This window comes from Podarcis pityusensis (assembly GCF_964106645.2).
Source record: "Podarcis pityusensis genome assembly, chromosome: 7".
Lineage (NCBI taxonomy): Eukaryota > Metazoa > Chordata > Lepidosauria > Squamata > Lacertidae > Podarcis > Podarcis pityusensis.
The window spans coordinates 26883587-26901318 of NC_138031.1; the positions used below are offsets into that span (position 1 = coordinate 26883587).

Consider the following 17732-nt stretch of genomic DNA (forward strand, 5'->3'; position numbering starts at 1 on the left):
TAATTTTTATTAAGAAGAAATAACAGTACAGTGGTACCTCCGGTTGTGGACGGGATCCGTTCCGGAGCTCTGGTCGGATCCCAAGGTCTCCACAACCGGAGGGACCGCTTCTGCGCATGTGTGTGATGCAGTAGAGTGCTTCTGTGTATGCACACACAGCGAAACACATCCGGGTTTGCCACTTTTGCAACCCAAAGTTTACGTTACCCAAGGGTAACATAAGCCGAGGTGCTACTGTAAACATATTAGCAATAAAATAAAAACCATAAGGTGGTATTCTAATAAGTTTTATTTAAAGTAGACCCGTTGAAATTAATGAAGACACCTAAGGTACTTTCTGTAAGTCTACTTTGAAGTAAAACTTGGTTGAATACCACCCAAGTTCTTCTTCGCCAGGTTACACCTCTCACCTTGAGTGCTTGTGCCCGGCTGGAGGTGTGTGTGTGCATTGAATTATTGAATTTTTGTGTGGCTTGAATGTAGACAACAAAAGTAAGAGTTACAACCATTTCCCCATTTTTGCCTCAATTCCTCCCACTGGCATGTGGCCCTCAGAAAGTTCCCCATGAGGGAACTTTGGGTTAAAAACCCTGCCATGCAGTAACTCAGGCAAGGCCTGAAATAATAGCCAATCCTTCCCCTGTTTACTTCTGCTTCAATTTCCTTCCCTTCACTTGTTGTTTCCATTTCAAGACTGCAGGCCCCTTGGGGCAGAAAACTGTGAAGCCTGTTCCATGCCAAGTACATCGATGATTAAATTTGATGGCTATATTCTTTCTCCTTGGCATGCAAGCTTTCCACAGAGAATGTCTCTGGTATGCTAGTGTCCCAAAACACTAGCAATTCCCTCCCATGTGCCTTGAGGTGGTATAGTCCTTGAAGAGGACTGTACCACACAGTCTGTTTCGATTGGCTCTAAGTAAGTACATTGGAAAGTAGGCAATAACCCAGTAACAAATCAAACCTAAGTAACAACAATGTGGTTTTATTATTGTGAACTAACTAACTGGTGCGCCATATCTTAGGTTCCATTCGGTTGACGGAGGTTTGTCCTCATGAGGAATATCACTCAAGAACTTTCAGAGATCTAACTACTTAGTACATGGGACCATTTCTCCTTGACCACCACCCTTTTAATGTTCCTGTAAAGCTGAGGGAAATGTCTTGCTTTGCAGAGGAAGCAGTCAATGAAGTAAAACGTCAAGCAATGACCGAGCTGCAGAAGGCAGTGTCGGAGGCAGAACGGAAAGCCCATGATATGATTACTACGGAGAGAGCTAAGATGGAACGCACAGTCGCAGAGGCCAAGCGGCAGGCAACAGAGGATGCACTAGCTGTGATCAATCAGCAAGAGGATTCTAGTGAGGTAAGCCCCTCCCCTGCGGAAAAGGTCAACTCCAGGTTCACTCCCAGCATGAGCTTAAGTGGGGCCCATTGCCCCATGTTAGAGTTCCCCTTTCAAAGTGTGTTTTCTTCCCCTCATGTTTATTTTCATGTGTCTTTGCACTAGGCAAGCTGTTGATTGTAAAGAAAAAGCAAGAATGTTGTCTTAAGCAGAGGAAAGCAATAAGAAAAAGGAGGAGTTGACAAAAATTGAGTTAGGCGAATGGTCCTTATCTAGTTTGATTGGGAGCAGATTTCCAGTACCCAAGGTGAGGTCGGTTCCAGCTCTGCTGCCTCAAATCCTTTTTGTAACTGGAGGTGGTCTGTGGTCTACCAGTGACTTGAACATACATTGGCTAAGACTACAATACCAAATACATCTACCTGGAAGTAAGGGCTTAGCCACACTTCCTATTGTCCCACTGCTTTCCTCTGAGTCTTACTTTGAGGTGCCCAGAAGGCGCTTGTGAGTTTTCTTTCTTTCATTCTACAAATCATCTCCCTGATGGTGTGGGCTCTGCAGCCTTCCCAGGTGCTCACACTTAAAAGAAAGCTCAGCCTAGGGGTTTTGAGGAAGCAGGGGCTGAGTAGGCTGCAGGCCACCAAGAGATAACTGTACAGTGGGAGAGGACACTCATTAACACACCCCTCAGTCACCACATAAGTAAGATGTAAGTGCAAACTCTGCCCCAAAACAAAAGTATTAAAGAATTTCTCAAGACTCCTGAGAAAGAGGCAGTGGTAGTGGGAAAACACCGTCTTTTGCATGAGGTGAAGTTTATTTAGAAATATCTTTTTTTATATATAAGATATTTATTAAGATTTTTTAAAATATTACAATAAAAGTGAAAAAAATAACAAAAATACAAAATAAAAATGGTTAAAAACACACAGATTTTCCATTACTTATTTTCCTTTAGCTTGTTTCCCAGACCTCCTCATACCTCCCTTTTTTGTATTCCACTTCAATCTGTTGGTTCAGCAAATCCTTACCCTCTTTAATTATCCTAATCCTTGATCTTAAAAATAATAGCATTAGATTTTTACCTATTTATAACCCTTTTTTCATATTCCCTTAAAGCATTACAGCTGGAAACCACTTAATTTCTATCCAACATCATTCTAACATTCATTAATATTACAATATTTCTGTAGATAATCTTTGAATTTCTTCCACTCTTCTTCCACCGACTCTTCTCCCTGGTCTCGGATTCTGCCAGTCATTTCTGCCAGTTCCATATAGTCCATCAGCTTCATCTGCCATTCTTCCAAAGTGGGTAAATCTTGTGTCTTCCAATACTTTGCAATGAGTATTCTTGCTGCTGTTGTGGCGTACATAAAAAAAGTTCTATCCTTCTTTGACACCAATTGGCCGACTATGCCCAGGAGAAAGGCCTCTGGTTTCTTCAAGAAGATATATTTAAATACCTTTTTCAGTTCATTATATATCATTTCCCAGAAAGCCTTAATCCTTGGGCACGTCCACCAAAGGTGAAAGAATGTACCTTCGGTTTCTTTACATTTCCAACATTTGTTATCGGGCAAATGATAGATTTTTGCAAGCTTGACTGGGGTCATGTACCACCTGTATATCATTTTCATAATATTCTCTCTTAAGGCATTACATGCCGTAAACTTCATACCTGTGGTCCATAACTGTTCCCAGTCAGCAAACATAATATTGTGTCCAACATCTTGTGCCCATTTAATCATAACAGATTTCACCGTTTCATCCTGAGTATTCCATTTCAACAGCAAGTTATACATTCTTGACAAATTCTTAGTTTTGGGTTCTAACAATTCTGTTTCTAGTTTTGATTTTTCCACCTGGAAGCCAATTTTCTTATCCAAATTGTATGCCTCCATTATCTGATAATAGTGAAGCCAATCTCTCACTTTGTTTTTTAATTTCTCGAAACTCTGCAATTTCAGTTTGTCTCCTTCTTGTTCCAAAATTTCCCAATATTTCGGCCATTTGGCCTCCATATTGAGCCTTTTCAGAGCTTTCGCTTCCATCGGTGACAACCACCTTGGGGTTTTGTTTTCCAATAAATCCTTAATCTTATCCAAACATTAAACAATGCTTTCCTGACAATATGATTTTTAAATGCTTTATGTGCTTTGACCTTATCATACCATAAATATGCATGCCATCCAAATACATTGTTAAAACCTTCTAAATCCAAAATGTCTGTATTTTCAAGAAGTAGCCATTCTTTCAACCAGCAAAAGGCTGCTGATTCATAATAAAGTTTAAAGTCTGGCAGGGCGAATCCACCCCTTTCCTTTGCATCAGTTAATATCTTAAATTTTATTCTGGGCTTCTTGCCCTGCCAGACAAATCTAGAAATATCTCTCTGCCACTTCTTGAAACAGTCCATCTTGTCCACAGTTTGCAATGTTTGAAACAAAAACAACATTCTAGGCAATACATTCATTTTTATTTAGAAATATCGGGCAAGATGTTGTTGTTGTTTAGTCGTTTAGTCGTGTCCGACTCTTCATTACCCCATGGACCAGAGCACGCCAGGCACTTCTGTCTTCCACTGCCTCCCACAGTTTGGTCAAATCCCGCAGTTTGGTCAAAGGGCAAGATATGCCATAGCACTAATTTGAATGGGGCTTCAGCTTTGTGAATTGAGTGTACACAGCCTTCAGTATCTTAAGTGTCCATGAGCATATGAAGCTGCCTTGTATTGTGTCAGCTGATGGGGCCATCATGTCCACTGCTCTGGCTGGCAGTGGCTTTCCAAAGTCTCAGGTACAAGTCCTCTTTTCCCCCTTCCCTCTCAGACTTACCGCCCCACCTTTTTTCATTTGTACAATGCTAGAGATTAAATTTTGAATCCTACATGTGCGTGTGTGTGGCCTATGGATCCACAGGCTTAAGTGCAAATGTGCTAGTTTAAGGGTGCATCCCTAAGCACACTTACTGGGGTGTAGGCCCCCATTGAGCTCGGGGGGGGGGGTCTGGGAAAAAAAACTTACTTAAGATTGAATGATTAAAGGCAGGGCTTTGCTTTGCTTTTTCCCCAGCCAGAGCTCACAGGAGTTCAGCACTGGAACCTCTTAGTTGGGCACCATTGCCTTTCAAAAAGAACAAGGGATAGAAGTTTATCATGAACTCTGGCACCTCTTTTTCAAGAAAAATAGCACTGATTAAAGGTTTATCACTCATTTGATCCTTAACATATATGTTTGGAAACAAGTATAACAGTGGTTAAAGAAATGGAGGTGGAGGTTATAAGGGCCAAATTACTTCCCCCTCAATAATAAATATATACCCACATGCAAACACCAGTGGACTGAAATATAGCCAAAGGAAATGCAACAGTAGTTTAGAGTACAGGACACTGGTGTTGCAAATATGGGTTAGGAGCATAGTCTTAGCCTGACAGTGTCTCTCTGCTTTACGCTTCAAATTAAATTGTGTATTTTATGAAAAACAGTATGAGCACTCCAGTTGTGTTGTTTCAAATAGCTTTAAACTGATGAAAATAGCTTTTGGCAGAAAAACAAACCCTTATGTGTTATTTAGTGGCTAAAAGTGGCATTGTTTTTTCCAAAGGAAGGTGGAGTCTGTGTGTGTGTTTGTGTATTGGTCAGCATAGGGCCGTGTTGTCCTTGGGGAGCACGGAAGGAAACATGTTAGCCAAGTTGTGAGAATATTTCCTTAATTAGAATTTATTATTTCAGCCACAGGGATTATGTGTAAAGGGAAGGGCTAGGGGCATAGCATATGGAGGAAGAAAAATAGAATCAAAGAGTAAATTAGATATAAAGATGCTTAACCTCAGTTCAGACTACAGCATGTCAACGAAAGCTTTGAATTTTTGTGGGATAAGGACATGTGGTACCCTGTATTAACAGGAACTCAGGAGTGAAAGAAAGCCAGTTCTGAAGTGTTTGGGATAAAATGAAATCTTGTGTTTTTCAGAGAATAAAGAAATGTTAAAAAACCCATGCAGAAAGGGAAGTCTTGATTAAACCCGCCCCAATAAACAGATGCTAAGTATAATTCCTTTCAGTGTAACGTTGATGGGGGATTTCATTCCTTCCTTTTTATGATAGTCTTTTCTCCTCCCCACCTCCTCCCCCCCCCCAGCCGTTTACATGTAACAAAGTCTTTCAGAGAGCATGGCTTTTAATTAATTTATTCAATTCTAACTTAGAGATTTCTAAGGAGAGGTCTGTAGTGCTGACACATTTTACATATTTGTCTTATTGTGAAGGATTCACATGCTCTTAATTGTTTGAAATGGTTTCCTTAATGTATTCAGTGAGCTGGTAACGTCAGAGTGACTTGGGTTAAAAGATGCAAATTAGCTACTTGCCCAATCATGAAAGAACTGGCAAAAATCACAGGCAGATAAATCAGCGGCATGCTGCAATACGTATCCATTATTTAAGGGAGAGTAAGATTTTAATTGGTCCCAGGCATCTCCAGAGATGAAAGGCTATTGTGGAATCGCTGGGTGCCCAGAGTTTCAGCTTAATGTGTAGCAGATGAAAAGGGAGGAGACAAAAGGAATTGATTTTCAACATCTGAAAGTTTTCTCAGGAAGAGAGTCTAGGAGAAGAAGTATATGCATATATTTTTTAGTACTTAACTGTTCCACTGAAGAATTAAATATGACATAAATTAAAATATAACAGCATTTTGTAGCTCAGATATGCCAAGGCAGTGTCTTTGTGAATGCAGTCTGCTATGATCATTAAAATACAGTCCTCTCTGTACAGATTTACATCAAGGACTTTCTTTTGTTATGAAAAGTTAAATCAGAAAGTTAAATATCTACCAGGCAGGAGTGAGTTTGATACCTGGAGGGATGCCTGAGGCTTTTGAACTTTGTGAATTGCAATATGAACTGACCCAGGCAAATGTGTGTATTGAAACTTACTGAAATCCAGAGAAGTCGGGTCTGCTAGTGCAAAGACTTTGGCTGCACAACAAAACTTCCCCTCCCTCTCCTCTTCCCATGCATCCCTTCATGTTCTGGAGGGAATTTGGGGAGGGTGTGCAATGACAAGGAGGGGAAGTTTTGTTGAGCAAGCAGAAACCCTTGGGCTAGTGGATCTACTTTCTTGGATGCCACCCTCTGTTATCCACTGACCTCCTCAATTCCTGAATGTTCCAATGCAGTTCTAAGCTCCAAAATTGGTATCAAAATGTATTTAGAAATGTATATGGGGTGTGTGTTTCTCTCTCTGACCCTTGGGGCTCTCACTTTGCCACACACCCTCTCCAAGCTTCATAACTTATTTCCAGGTCACATCTCTCACTAACCCTGTTCCATGTCCTCTTCAGATGTATTTGCCTAGATGCAATGTGTCCTTGTACTGTGACAATGCCTCCTACTGACCTGTCTGTGGGAGGAGAAATATCTGACTTTTGCATGGCTGGAATGCAGGAGCAATTTGCCCGGTGGGGCAGAGCCACAGCAACAGCCTCCCAGCAGGACTGCCACTTTCTATTTTCATAAGGTTTTAGCGTTTACTTGGAGTAGACTCCTTGAAAGTAATGAACCTACGTTAGCCGAGTTTATTAATTTTGGTGGGTCTACTCTGAGTAGGATTAACTGGCTACAACTCGTACGAGTCCATGTTTTCAGATTGCGGGTTCTACAATTTAGTAATAATGCCAGCCTACAGAGGGATGATGCCTTGCATCTTGCTCTTTGACACCTGTGTCCTCTTGCTGGCTCTTACAGACTGCTGGTTGTGTAGCATGATGGTCTGCAGAGGTAGTCAGAATCCTAACTCCATTGTGGGTGTGTGGGAATTTTCTGGGGCTCTCCATTGACTTCAAAGAGAAGAAGAAGAAGAGTTTTGGATTTGATATCCCGCCTTTCACTCCCCTTCAGGAGTCTCAAAGCGGCTAACAATCTCCTTTTCCCTTCCTCCCCCACAACAAACACTCTGTGAGGTGAGTGGGGCTGAGAGACTTCAAAGAAGTGTGACTGGCCCAAGGTCACCCAGCAGCTGCATGTGGAGGAGCGGAGACGCGAACCCGGTTCCCCAGATTACGAGATTACCGCTCTTAACCACTACACCACACTGGCTTCCATAGTCACTTGTGCTATTGTTGGCGGCGGAACTGAGCCCTAGTGAACCCAGGATGCCAGCTAACTCCTGTTCCCTCTTTATCATGTCCCCCCAGTCCACGCACACCTGCCTTTGTGCTTAGTGGAGCCAAGTAGTGCAAGTGTGTAGCATAAATTCTCCACTACCAGATCATGGGTTTCATTGGCTTGAGCATTCTTTCCTGCCCAGTCAGTGTAATTAATGAATACAGTTGCTCTGTAAATCCCTATTTACTAACCTAAGGGTGGGAGGGCTAGTAACAGACATTACAAACTTTTTTCTTTTACCATTCATAGCCCTCATCAGACATTTGTGGAGAGTTTGGGTGGGCTTGGAGTGGGAGAGGGCAAACGCACAAGTTCCACCTCAGCATCCTCATATATCCTCACTTCAGAAATTGCCACATTTAGCACAAGGGGCTGAAGAGGACTTTTGAGCATTTTGGGGTAAACAACGTAGGCTTTGATGCTTAGACCTTCAGACCATGAGATGGTTTGGACTATAGCCGGCTTGCACAGGGATGTTTGTGAGTAGGACTTGCACACCTGCCTCTACAGCCTCCAAACTTTAAGCCCACACTTGTTCATCCCAAATGTCTGAATAGGGCTTATGATTACATTCAAAGCAGGACCAGGAATGAGCCACTCAAGTGCTCGCTCCTCTACTGGCATGCATGGTTTAATCAAGGATGTCCTCTTCTGATTATACCACTGTTTGTTATTATGTTTGAATGGGGGGAAATATGGTTCAGGCAAACTTTCCAAACAGAATGATTTGCAACACTCATTAGGCAGTTCATTCAAACCATAGTTTAATCAATTGCTTCTTCTATGGATCCAAAGACGAAGTAATTGATTAAGTCACATCTTTAATTAAGGGAGCGCCCGAATTCGACCTATTTCTTTCCAAGGCCAGACTACCAGACCACTTCCATAATTTCACTTGAATGAAAGTTGCATTAACACACAACTGAACTTATCTTTGCTACTGCACGAAGCATAAAATTGACCTTTCTCCACAGCTTAAAAAAATAAAAACAGGAAAAGTTCCAACATAAGTGAAAGAATTTATCTAGTTGTGCTAATTGGTTACTTAATTTCATTGGAAGAAAGGATGTTTTAGAAGTAGAACAACCCGTCAACAGATAACTTCTTTACCACTTCTTTATAGCTATAGAAAAAGAAGCTAGGCAAAAAATGATGCACTCATCAGAAGACTATTTGGCTAGGAGCCAAACCATGTGTGAACATGCTCCCCTTTAGTGACTTGCTGTGCTTGGCTTGGCTTTATGAGTTGTGCAAATGAATTTAAATAGTGAGGACGAATGGCTTAGTGAACCTACTGCCAAGGTTATTAGAAAAGTTAAAACATCTGTTTTCCTGTACCAACATACAATGACAGTGGAGAATCTTACACATACCGTACTCTTCACTGCCCATGTGGGTTGTAGAGTTTTTGCTAGCTGGAGCAGATGCTTTCTTTTCTTCTGACATCTGTTCAGATAAAAACACAAGTGCAGCTGATCCAACAATATTATGTTGGGTTTATCTGCTTTGCAATTTTGCTCGGCTGTACGTTTTGAAAACACCACATCTAGCACCCCCCCCCCCCCATTATCAGACTTTGGAGATCACAGCCAGAAGTGTGACACCTAAATGAAAGAACTCTGTGGAGCATTGCTGCAGTTCATATTGGTAAATTCACATATTTATAGGCATTTGCAAAGTGACAACATATTAATTTATCACAGAACACACTTGAACTATATTTGTGTTCACATATTCAAAGTGGGTGAAGAATGGAGAGATTCTGGGGTTTCCCACATTTTTAGTGACAATTGTTTATATTGATAGATAATACTGTCAAAGCAATCAGGAAAAATTAAAACAAATTAATATATAATTATGTCCCTCTATACACTGGCTGCAAAAAAAAAAACAACACAAGAAAAATGAGTTCAATAAATTCACTATAAATTGTTGCTGGCATTCAGGTGATTTCAGGTTTAATCTGAAATCAAACTGGATTTGAGTTTGTTGGTAACTTCTCTCTCTTGCATCATTGGATTTTAAAAAGGCAAAATAATAACAGAATTGGAGCTGTCAGAGATGCACAAGGGAAACTGTGTTTTAATGCTCAGGAACTTGGCAAAGTCTTTTTTTTTTTTTTTTTTTTTTGGCTATGGATTTTTATATTATGGATGCATGTTCTGTATTGTTTTATTAATACTATTGGCTAATAGAAGTTTGGCTAGACTTTGGCTAGGACAATAAACTTATGAACTTGGACCATAATTGTGAGAATTCTCTTATAAATGGATTTTCAAAAGCGGAGAAAATACTTCAGCTACATAAACACCCTTTAATATGTGAATTTGTAATCATTATAGAAGATGAAGCCAAGACCACAGGTGGTATTCAAGCTTGCTTAATCCAGATTCTGATTGGTGTAAAGGCCAGTTTACACACTGATTGGTTAGAAGGGCTCAGTTGCCTGTAGATGGAATAATGAAACAAAAACACAGAAGTGTGTGTGATCTAAAAAAGTCCTATATATTGAGCCATTTTTTTACTATCTCCTTGGTGATTTTAGAGAAGACATAGGGCCAGTGGAATTGGGCAGAGCACCGCCAGACTAGCTTTGAACCATGTATACAAAAAGGTCAACATAATCAAATCCTTGGATTTTATGCCTTGCCCTTTCCAGGTTAAGGAGATCCACTCTGCATTTCTCAATTTCAGTGGCCTTAAACATTTTTAAACCTGTGTTAGATGATGACCACGTAACTATCTGCAGCTGTGTGATAAACCTTCCAAACCTTGACCCTGTTGATTTGACATCTAAGAACTCATTAACTGATATGGTGGATCAAGCCATATCAACATGCCTAGGTCAACATTTTGTTTTCCAACAGGGACTGACCAGGTAACCCAGAAAAGTTCTCCTGTTGTGCATCTCATTCGTCCAGTCAAGGGTTCTCTGTTGTTTCAGATGAGAATGGCAGCCTGTTTTGTTGGCTTAGTTCGCTGGACTCAATGGCAATTAGCTGTCATCATCCTTTATCTACTTGACATCTACAATGAGGCAATCAATTATTTCGAGAGAGAAGGTCTCATCAAAGTGGCTAGGCCATTACAATTGCTGTCATTTAAAGTTGTAGCACAATAGGATTCATTTATGTAAGCAACACTAGTTTATGCCTGACATACACCATGAATGGTGGCTCTACACTAACTTGTGCAGGGGCAAGTTCTGTCTCACAAACCTATTCGAGTTCTTTGAGAGTGTCAACAAGCATATGGAAAGAGATGATCTGGTTGACATAGCAAAATTGGACTTGCAAAAGGCTTTCGACAAAGTACCTCACCAAAGACTCCTGAGTGAGCTTAGTTGTCAAGGAATAAGATGGAGACGTCCCATTGTGGATCGGGAATTGGTTAAGTTGCAGGTAGCAAGGAGTAGGAATAAATGGACAAGTTCTCTGGATGGAAAGATGTAAAAAGTGCAGTCCTATAAGGATTGGTATTGGAACTTGTGCTTTTTAACTTGCTCATAAACAATCTAGAGATAGGATTGAGCAGTAAGGTGACCCGGTTTGCTGATGATATCCCAAATTGTTCAAGGTTGTTAAAAACAAAAAGAGAATGTGTGAAGAGCTCGAAAAGAACCTCACCAAACTGAGTAAATTGTGGGGCGAGGGACGAAGTAAGATGGTAAATGCAATTCAATGTAAACAAGTGTAAAGTTCTGCCTGTTGGAGCAAAATAAATCTTCATTTCACATATACGCTCATGGGGGTCTAAACTGGTGATGACAGACCAGCAGCAAGACCTTGGGGTCATAGTAGCTGGATGAAGACATCAACCCAGTGTGCGGCAGCTGTGACAAAGGCACATTCCATGCTAGGCATCATCAGGAAAGGAACTGAAAATAAAACTGCTGATATTATAATACCTCTATGGAAATCTATGGTGCAGCAGCATTTGGAATACTGTGTACCGTTCTGGTCGCCTTACCACCGAAAAAAGGATATTGCAGATTTGGAAAAGGTTCAGAAAAGGGCAACCAAAACAATTTAGGCCAAATCCCCTATGAAGAAAGGTTCCAGCAACTAAGACTTTTTGATTTAGAGAAAAGGTGAGTAAGAGACATGATAGAAGTTTATAAAATTATGGCTGTTTGGACTTGTGTCCACATGAGAACTAAGCCACCCCACATTCCATTTGCATTAATTGGTCATTGCCACCTAGAGACAGAGACCATAGCTCAGTGGTAAAGCAGAAAGTCCCAGGTTCAATCTGTGACATAACATCTCCAAGGCCAGGCAGCAGGGGATGTGTAGACTCTGGAGAGCCACGGCCAGTATATCTGAGCTACGAGAGCTTGGAAATTCAGAAGCATGAAACCTCAGCATCTGCAATATTCTTAGCTCACCCAGGAGCTGGTTTCCAGGGAGAAGGTGTAGAAGTGGGACCTTTCCCCAGGCATAGAATTGACTAATAACAGCACTTTCTGTTCCTTTCAGTGAGGTGTAGATAAGGTTTCCTCTGTGGCTCCACTGAAATGAATGGCGGTTGTGCACTTGTAGTATGGCTTGCTGGTTCGCAACCCAAGTATTTTATCACAAGCTTAATAGTGTTCTATTAGAAATCTCCTGCCTTTGCCACATTTATAATTTTGGAACCTTCTTTCCATTGCGATTATCTTTTGTTTGAAAATAAAATATTAAAACTACAATGAGCTCTCTGCATTCCCTGTAGATAAAGTGTAAGCAGAACAAACCTGAAACCACGGACAGTGAATCAAAGCCAGCTGATGATAGACAAGGAGTCTGTATTCCCAGCAATTTTAACCACTAAAAAACATCTGTTTCTCTGTGTTGGCAATTCCACCTTTTAAAAAGAGTTTTTAAAAGATGGGAACAATTTTTGCAAATAGAAGGGGGGGAAATCCCAGTTCATGCATTTGTAATTACCTGGTTTAGTCTGCAGGCTTAATCGGTATGAGTTGAGTTAGGAAAGCTGCATGCATCTGATTTCAATCTAGTGAGGAGAGAGGGAGAGGGAGAGAGCAATGAGTATTGGACACTTAACTATTCTTGCATCTGCCAAAACATTCCTGTGCCAAAAAGAGAGAGTAAATCTAACACGGGGACTGTTTTCTAAAGAAGCCACTTGACTCCGATTAAATGTTTAATTTCCTTAAAACAGTGTTTTGGATTTAGGTCTTTGTTCTTTCCTGGTAATTGGGATTTCTGTTGTAGTTTAGGAATCTCACTTATCGGCTGGCTCTGCTCCAGCCATCCAGCTGGCATTGCAAAGCTGGAGGAAAGTGAGCAGCAGGCATCCTTTCTGGTGGCTTCCCACTTGGCAGGGAGCGAAAGGGAGCAGAATTGGAGGACGCCGTCAGCTGGCGGTATTCTTAACAAGGAATTTGTTGTTTGGAATTAAACGCGAGCAGGGAATGAACTTCTTAGCATTTTTAAACACAGCCCTTCTTTTTAATAGAAAGAAATGAGATTTCAGCAGTGCAACCGGGCTTGCTTGACCAGCACTGCAGTGGAAACCTATTAGCATATTGATTCCATATCAAGGAAGTCTAATACAGTTTCCTTAACCCTAAGACAGTAGTCTTCAACCTTTTCTGGCCAGGGACCAACTTTTTAGTCATTTGTGCAAGTGGGGACCATATATTTGTACAGTGTTAGTGCTGCTATTGTGGCTCAAGCCATGAGCCAGTAGTAGGTCCTGAACCACTGGTTGTAAATCAGTGCCCTAGGGTGGCTTATGGTTAGCAAAGGCCAACCTTCCCTTATATGCCACAAATAACCAACACAGTCTTTGTGTTGGGCCTGGGCCTGCAACTTTTATAACAGCAAAGTGTGTAAGCACAGTTGCAAGGTTGCTGTAATATTTATGGAGGATTTGCACAGGAAGGGGAGAAATCTTAGTTTATTTTTAATTGCATGTCAACTTAAAGCTCTAGCTGCTGCATGGCTTCAGGAGAACAAAGTCCCAAAATTGTGAGGCAGCAGCTGCCCAACCTGTCTCTGAAGGAGCTTCATGGGCAGTTTAGTGATACAGAAGAGTGCTGCATTCATCTAAAAACTGAGTCTTGATGTGTCTGCTGTGGTGCACAGGTTAAAGAGGCCTTTTAGAAACTCTGGAGAGTCTGTAAACGTTTCTGTTAGATTGAATATGTTACTGGTTTTGTTTTAGAAAGGTTAAACTACCATCCAGAAGATGGTGGATACATGGGGTTTCTTTCATCTAAGCCTTTCCAGGACCGGCCCCACCAGTAGGCAGAAGGTAGCGGCTGCCTCAGGTAGCAGATACTAAGGGTTGGGCAGTCGGGCAGATATTTGTGTGTTACCAAGACTGCCCTGCATCAGTTCAGTTGCAATGGAGGAGGATGCCCCATCACTGGGGTTGGAAATAAAATTCAACAACCTGGACAAATGTGCTTTAAATGTATGGTGTGCACACAACTATACTTTTATATTTAAGATGTCCAGCATTTCTAGTTACTACTATTTTTATTTTTAATGGTGTTAATTTGGTTTCTTTCCTACCTGTTTATAAAAATATCTCACCTACCCTTCGCCATAAGGTCCCTGCAATAAAATATACAATTATAAAAACAAATGAAAACATAGGGCGTGTAAATCCATTCCAAGTGGAACAGATCCATAGAAATACAGCAAAAAAAAAAAAAAAAGGAGTGAGCCCCACAAAACATGTTGCCTTACCTGTCAAAGACCAGGATGAAGAAGCGCATTGTCAGCATATGGTGAAAGGTTTACATTAAAGATGCTTGACACATCTCTGCAGGGAGCGGGTTCCACAATTTAACGCCTGGCACAGAGAAAGTGATTGAGTTTACCATTTGTGTGAATGTAAAGATGGCCTATAAAACTGGTCATTACTGAACCCTGTGTGACTTGGAATGGCCATGACTCAGTGTGCATGCAAAAGGTGCCATATCCAGTCTGGTCTTCATAAGGGGAGTCCTTCCCAGCCTTACGTGGAAATGCCCAGAAGAGCCAACGGAGTCAGTGCTGAACTAGATGGGCCAATTCTCTGGATCAGTGTATTGCCACTTCCCATGGGTGCTTCCCCCCACCCCCAAAAAAACAACAATTAAAAGCCTGTGTACTTACGGCATATGGTGCCTTGTAGATAATGATCTATGGTCCCTCTTTAAAGGTCCCATAGGCAGCTGTTTCTCCCTCTACCCTGAGACAGCTCCCTGCATTTTGGAAACTCCCCAGAGCTGTAAATGGGGTGAAAAAACAGTCAACTCCTTTCCACTTGGTATTACAATCTATATCTCCAGTTATTTTAACTAGGCCAAGAATAAGGGTTGTGATCCAGAGGTGCCCAGAGCAGAAGTCTCTTTCTGGAGACACTCCTATAGGCAGAAAGCTATCTTTGGTGATCCCCTTTCCCCTGCTCCCTCCAGAAAGTCTACTCTGGAGGGTTGGTGGACCTCAGGAATAGCACTGGGGCCTGCAAAAGAAAGGGGAATTGGCAAAATTTGCTCCCCTTCCTCCGGCAGTGCTTCTCTTCTAGATCCAAATCATTTCTGTGAATGGAAGGAGCCTTTCCGTTCACAGGACAGCAGGTCCAACCCAGCTCTTAGCAAGTATATTATGCTAATGCTACCATAAATGCTCATGTTGACATTCCAGCCAAATGACTGACATGCCTTGCTCTCTCTCTCTCTCTCTCTCTCTCCCTCTGTCTCTTCTACAGAGTTGCTGGAACTGTGGCCGTAAAGCTAGTGAGACCTGCAGCGGTTGCAACACGGCGCGATACTGTGGCTCATTTTGCCAGCATAAGGACTGGGAGAAACACCACCACATCTGTGGACAGACACTTCAAGCCCAGCAGCAAGGAGAGACACCAGCAGTCAGCTCCTCCGCAACGCCCAACAGTGGAGCCGGAAGCCCGATTGACACACCACCAGCAGCTACTCCTCGGTCAAACACCCCTGGGACTCCATCCACCATAGAAGCGACTCCTCGCTAAGACTGAACCGCAGAACTACTAAAAACAAAAACAAACAAAAACACAAAACAAAATTCCTCATCCTCAGATGCTCAAAGGTTTTTACTGAACTGTCACGTTTCAATACTGCAAAAGAACTTAAAACTGTATCTTGAGGTAGAAGTGAAAAGAAAAAAAAAATACAGAAGGCCAGTAACGGGTCATAATGACTTCTTCTGGAAAACAAAGATACCTTTCCTTTAGGAAACTGAGAAGAGCAGATAATTTTAACACATACAAAATGATAGATTTGACCTCCTCCCTGTTATTTTCCAGTAGCTGGGATTTTAAACTAGATGACCTCATTAACAGATGCTTTACCAAACAGCAAACCAAGAGATTGCTAATTGCTGTTGAAAGCAAAAATGCTAATAATATAAAGTCACAATGTTCTTTATAACAATAATGGGATTTAATAAAAAAAAATGCGCGCGAGAGAGAGAGAGATAGAGAGAGAGAGAGAAATAAAGAAAGAGAGAGAGAAAACCCTCAAGGGCATGAGCATTGGATAAAACAGCAGCAGACATATTAAGAAGAAGATGTATAGCGTCCGTGGGTTACTGACTGAACTCTGAAGGCCCGCATCAAAAACGCGCAGATGTGCAGCAGATTGGAAGGAGACACAGATGTTCATTTTTTTTCTTGTTTCTGAATGAAATATAATAATATCCAGGTCAACAGAATGAAAAATGGAAGATGGTTTGAAGTGGGATGTAGGACTTAAAAAAAAAAACAGCAGCAAAGGGGAAAAAATTGCCATCGTACAAAACCTTTCTGTTCTTTGTTTTGTTTTGGGGTTTTTTTTCGTTTTTGTTTTTGTTTCTTGTTTTCCTGTTTAGTACAGAAATAAGGACACAGCCTGCAGTTAATTAGCATTTTGGCAGCTACAACATCAACCAGCTGCCTCTACCCCCCCCCCGCCCCACCCCCAAAAATATAAAGCTTAAAAAAATTCGTTCACTTTTTTACAAGGTTCCACAGAGTAAGACAATCGGGTCTATTCAACCTCATTCATTTTTTGTATCAACAAGACGATAAAAAAACAGTGACTCCAGCTCCAGAACCCTTCCAAAATTCTTTCCATCCCATCCTGTCTGGGTTTTTAATAAAGAAAAAAAAAAGATATATTAAAAATGGGGAAAAAAATCTAGTAGTTCTCTTGGTGTTATAACACTTCTGTCCTGTGAGGTTTCCCAATGGTGTTTTTTCTTGTAAATGTGTTGGACAAATGTGAAAATGCATTGTAGTTAACCATGCTCACATTTAGTCTTCTTTATTACTAGTAGGTGAGAAACCTGTAACTTTCTATGCTGCTTTTATATCTGTATGTAGTAGTGATATTTCTCTAGTAGTTCAAAAGAGAGACGAAATCCCCCCCCCTCTTTTTTTTCGTTTGTCTTAAAGAAAAGAAAAAGAGAAAAAAAAGCTATCTTTCGGAGCTGCTATTTCACTCTGTTATAGGGGAAAAAACTTAGCATGCTTCCCGGAATGCTAACATATTGGTGTTTTTGTAAGAGGGATGTACATAAATGTATTTTGCACTGTCACAAGGACTCCCTAGGCATGCTTTTTGGGGGGCTATCTCTTTTTTAAAAGATGCTAGAGCCATTTCACCAAGTTTATCTGTAGGATAGAATAGTGGTGGGTTCTTTTTTATTTTTCTTTCTCCCCCTTTCCCCACTTTTCCCCCCCTCTTTTTTTTCCAAAATTCACTAATAGGGATGTTTTTTTATTAAAAAAATATAAAAAATAAAACAGGCTATCATACTTTTGAAGAAAAGAAAAGAAAAAAAAGCAGTGCATGCATATCACTGTAAAGTCGTTAGGTATTTCTGATTTTACAAAAGAGAAATAATAATAATGGTGATGATGATGATGATGAGAAGAGCTCCAAATGCTGAGGTGTAGATTGACAGCTTTAACACTGCTGAATGCCAGGTTATATTACAGTATTATTACAAAAATAAAAAAATAAAAAAGGGAAGTCAGCCAAAGACTGTTCTGATGGACCAAAATCTGAATTCTGAAAGCACCATTACTACTTTCCAAATGATCAGCAGGTTAAACATGTCCGACTAAGGCACTCATTTAACCCTTCATTGTCCAGGGTCCAGGCCAGAAACGACTTGTCACTTTTAAGCAGCACAAGAGGTGGCTGTGTGCTTTTCCCGCCAAGTCAGCGTAACAAGGCGGGTGCATTTAAAGGCCCCGCAGTGA

The 17732-nt window shown here is 41.1% G+C and overlaps 1 protein-coding gene across 8 annotated transcripts in view; it reads left to right on the forward strand.

Annotated features, from left to right (window-relative positions):
• Nucleotides 1-17732, forward strand: part of RUNX1T1 (RUNX1 partner transcriptional co-repressor 1) — a 155911-nt gene that overhangs the window by 136079 nt on the left and 2100 nt on the right. For all 8 annotated transcript variants that reach the window (XM_081013442.1, XM_081013444.1, XM_081013438.1 and 5 more), the window contains 2 exons: nucleotides 1176-1366; nucleotides 15222-17732. The exon at nucleotides 15222-17732 is cut by the window's right edge and continues 2100 nt beyond it. In XM_081013442.1, the coding sequence (XP_080869568.1) occupies nucleotides 1176-1366; nucleotides 15222-15497 (467 nt within the window). In that variant the 3' untranslated portion in view covers nucleotides 15498-17732. The remainder of the gene's footprint in view (nucleotides 1-1175; nucleotides 1367-15221) is intronic.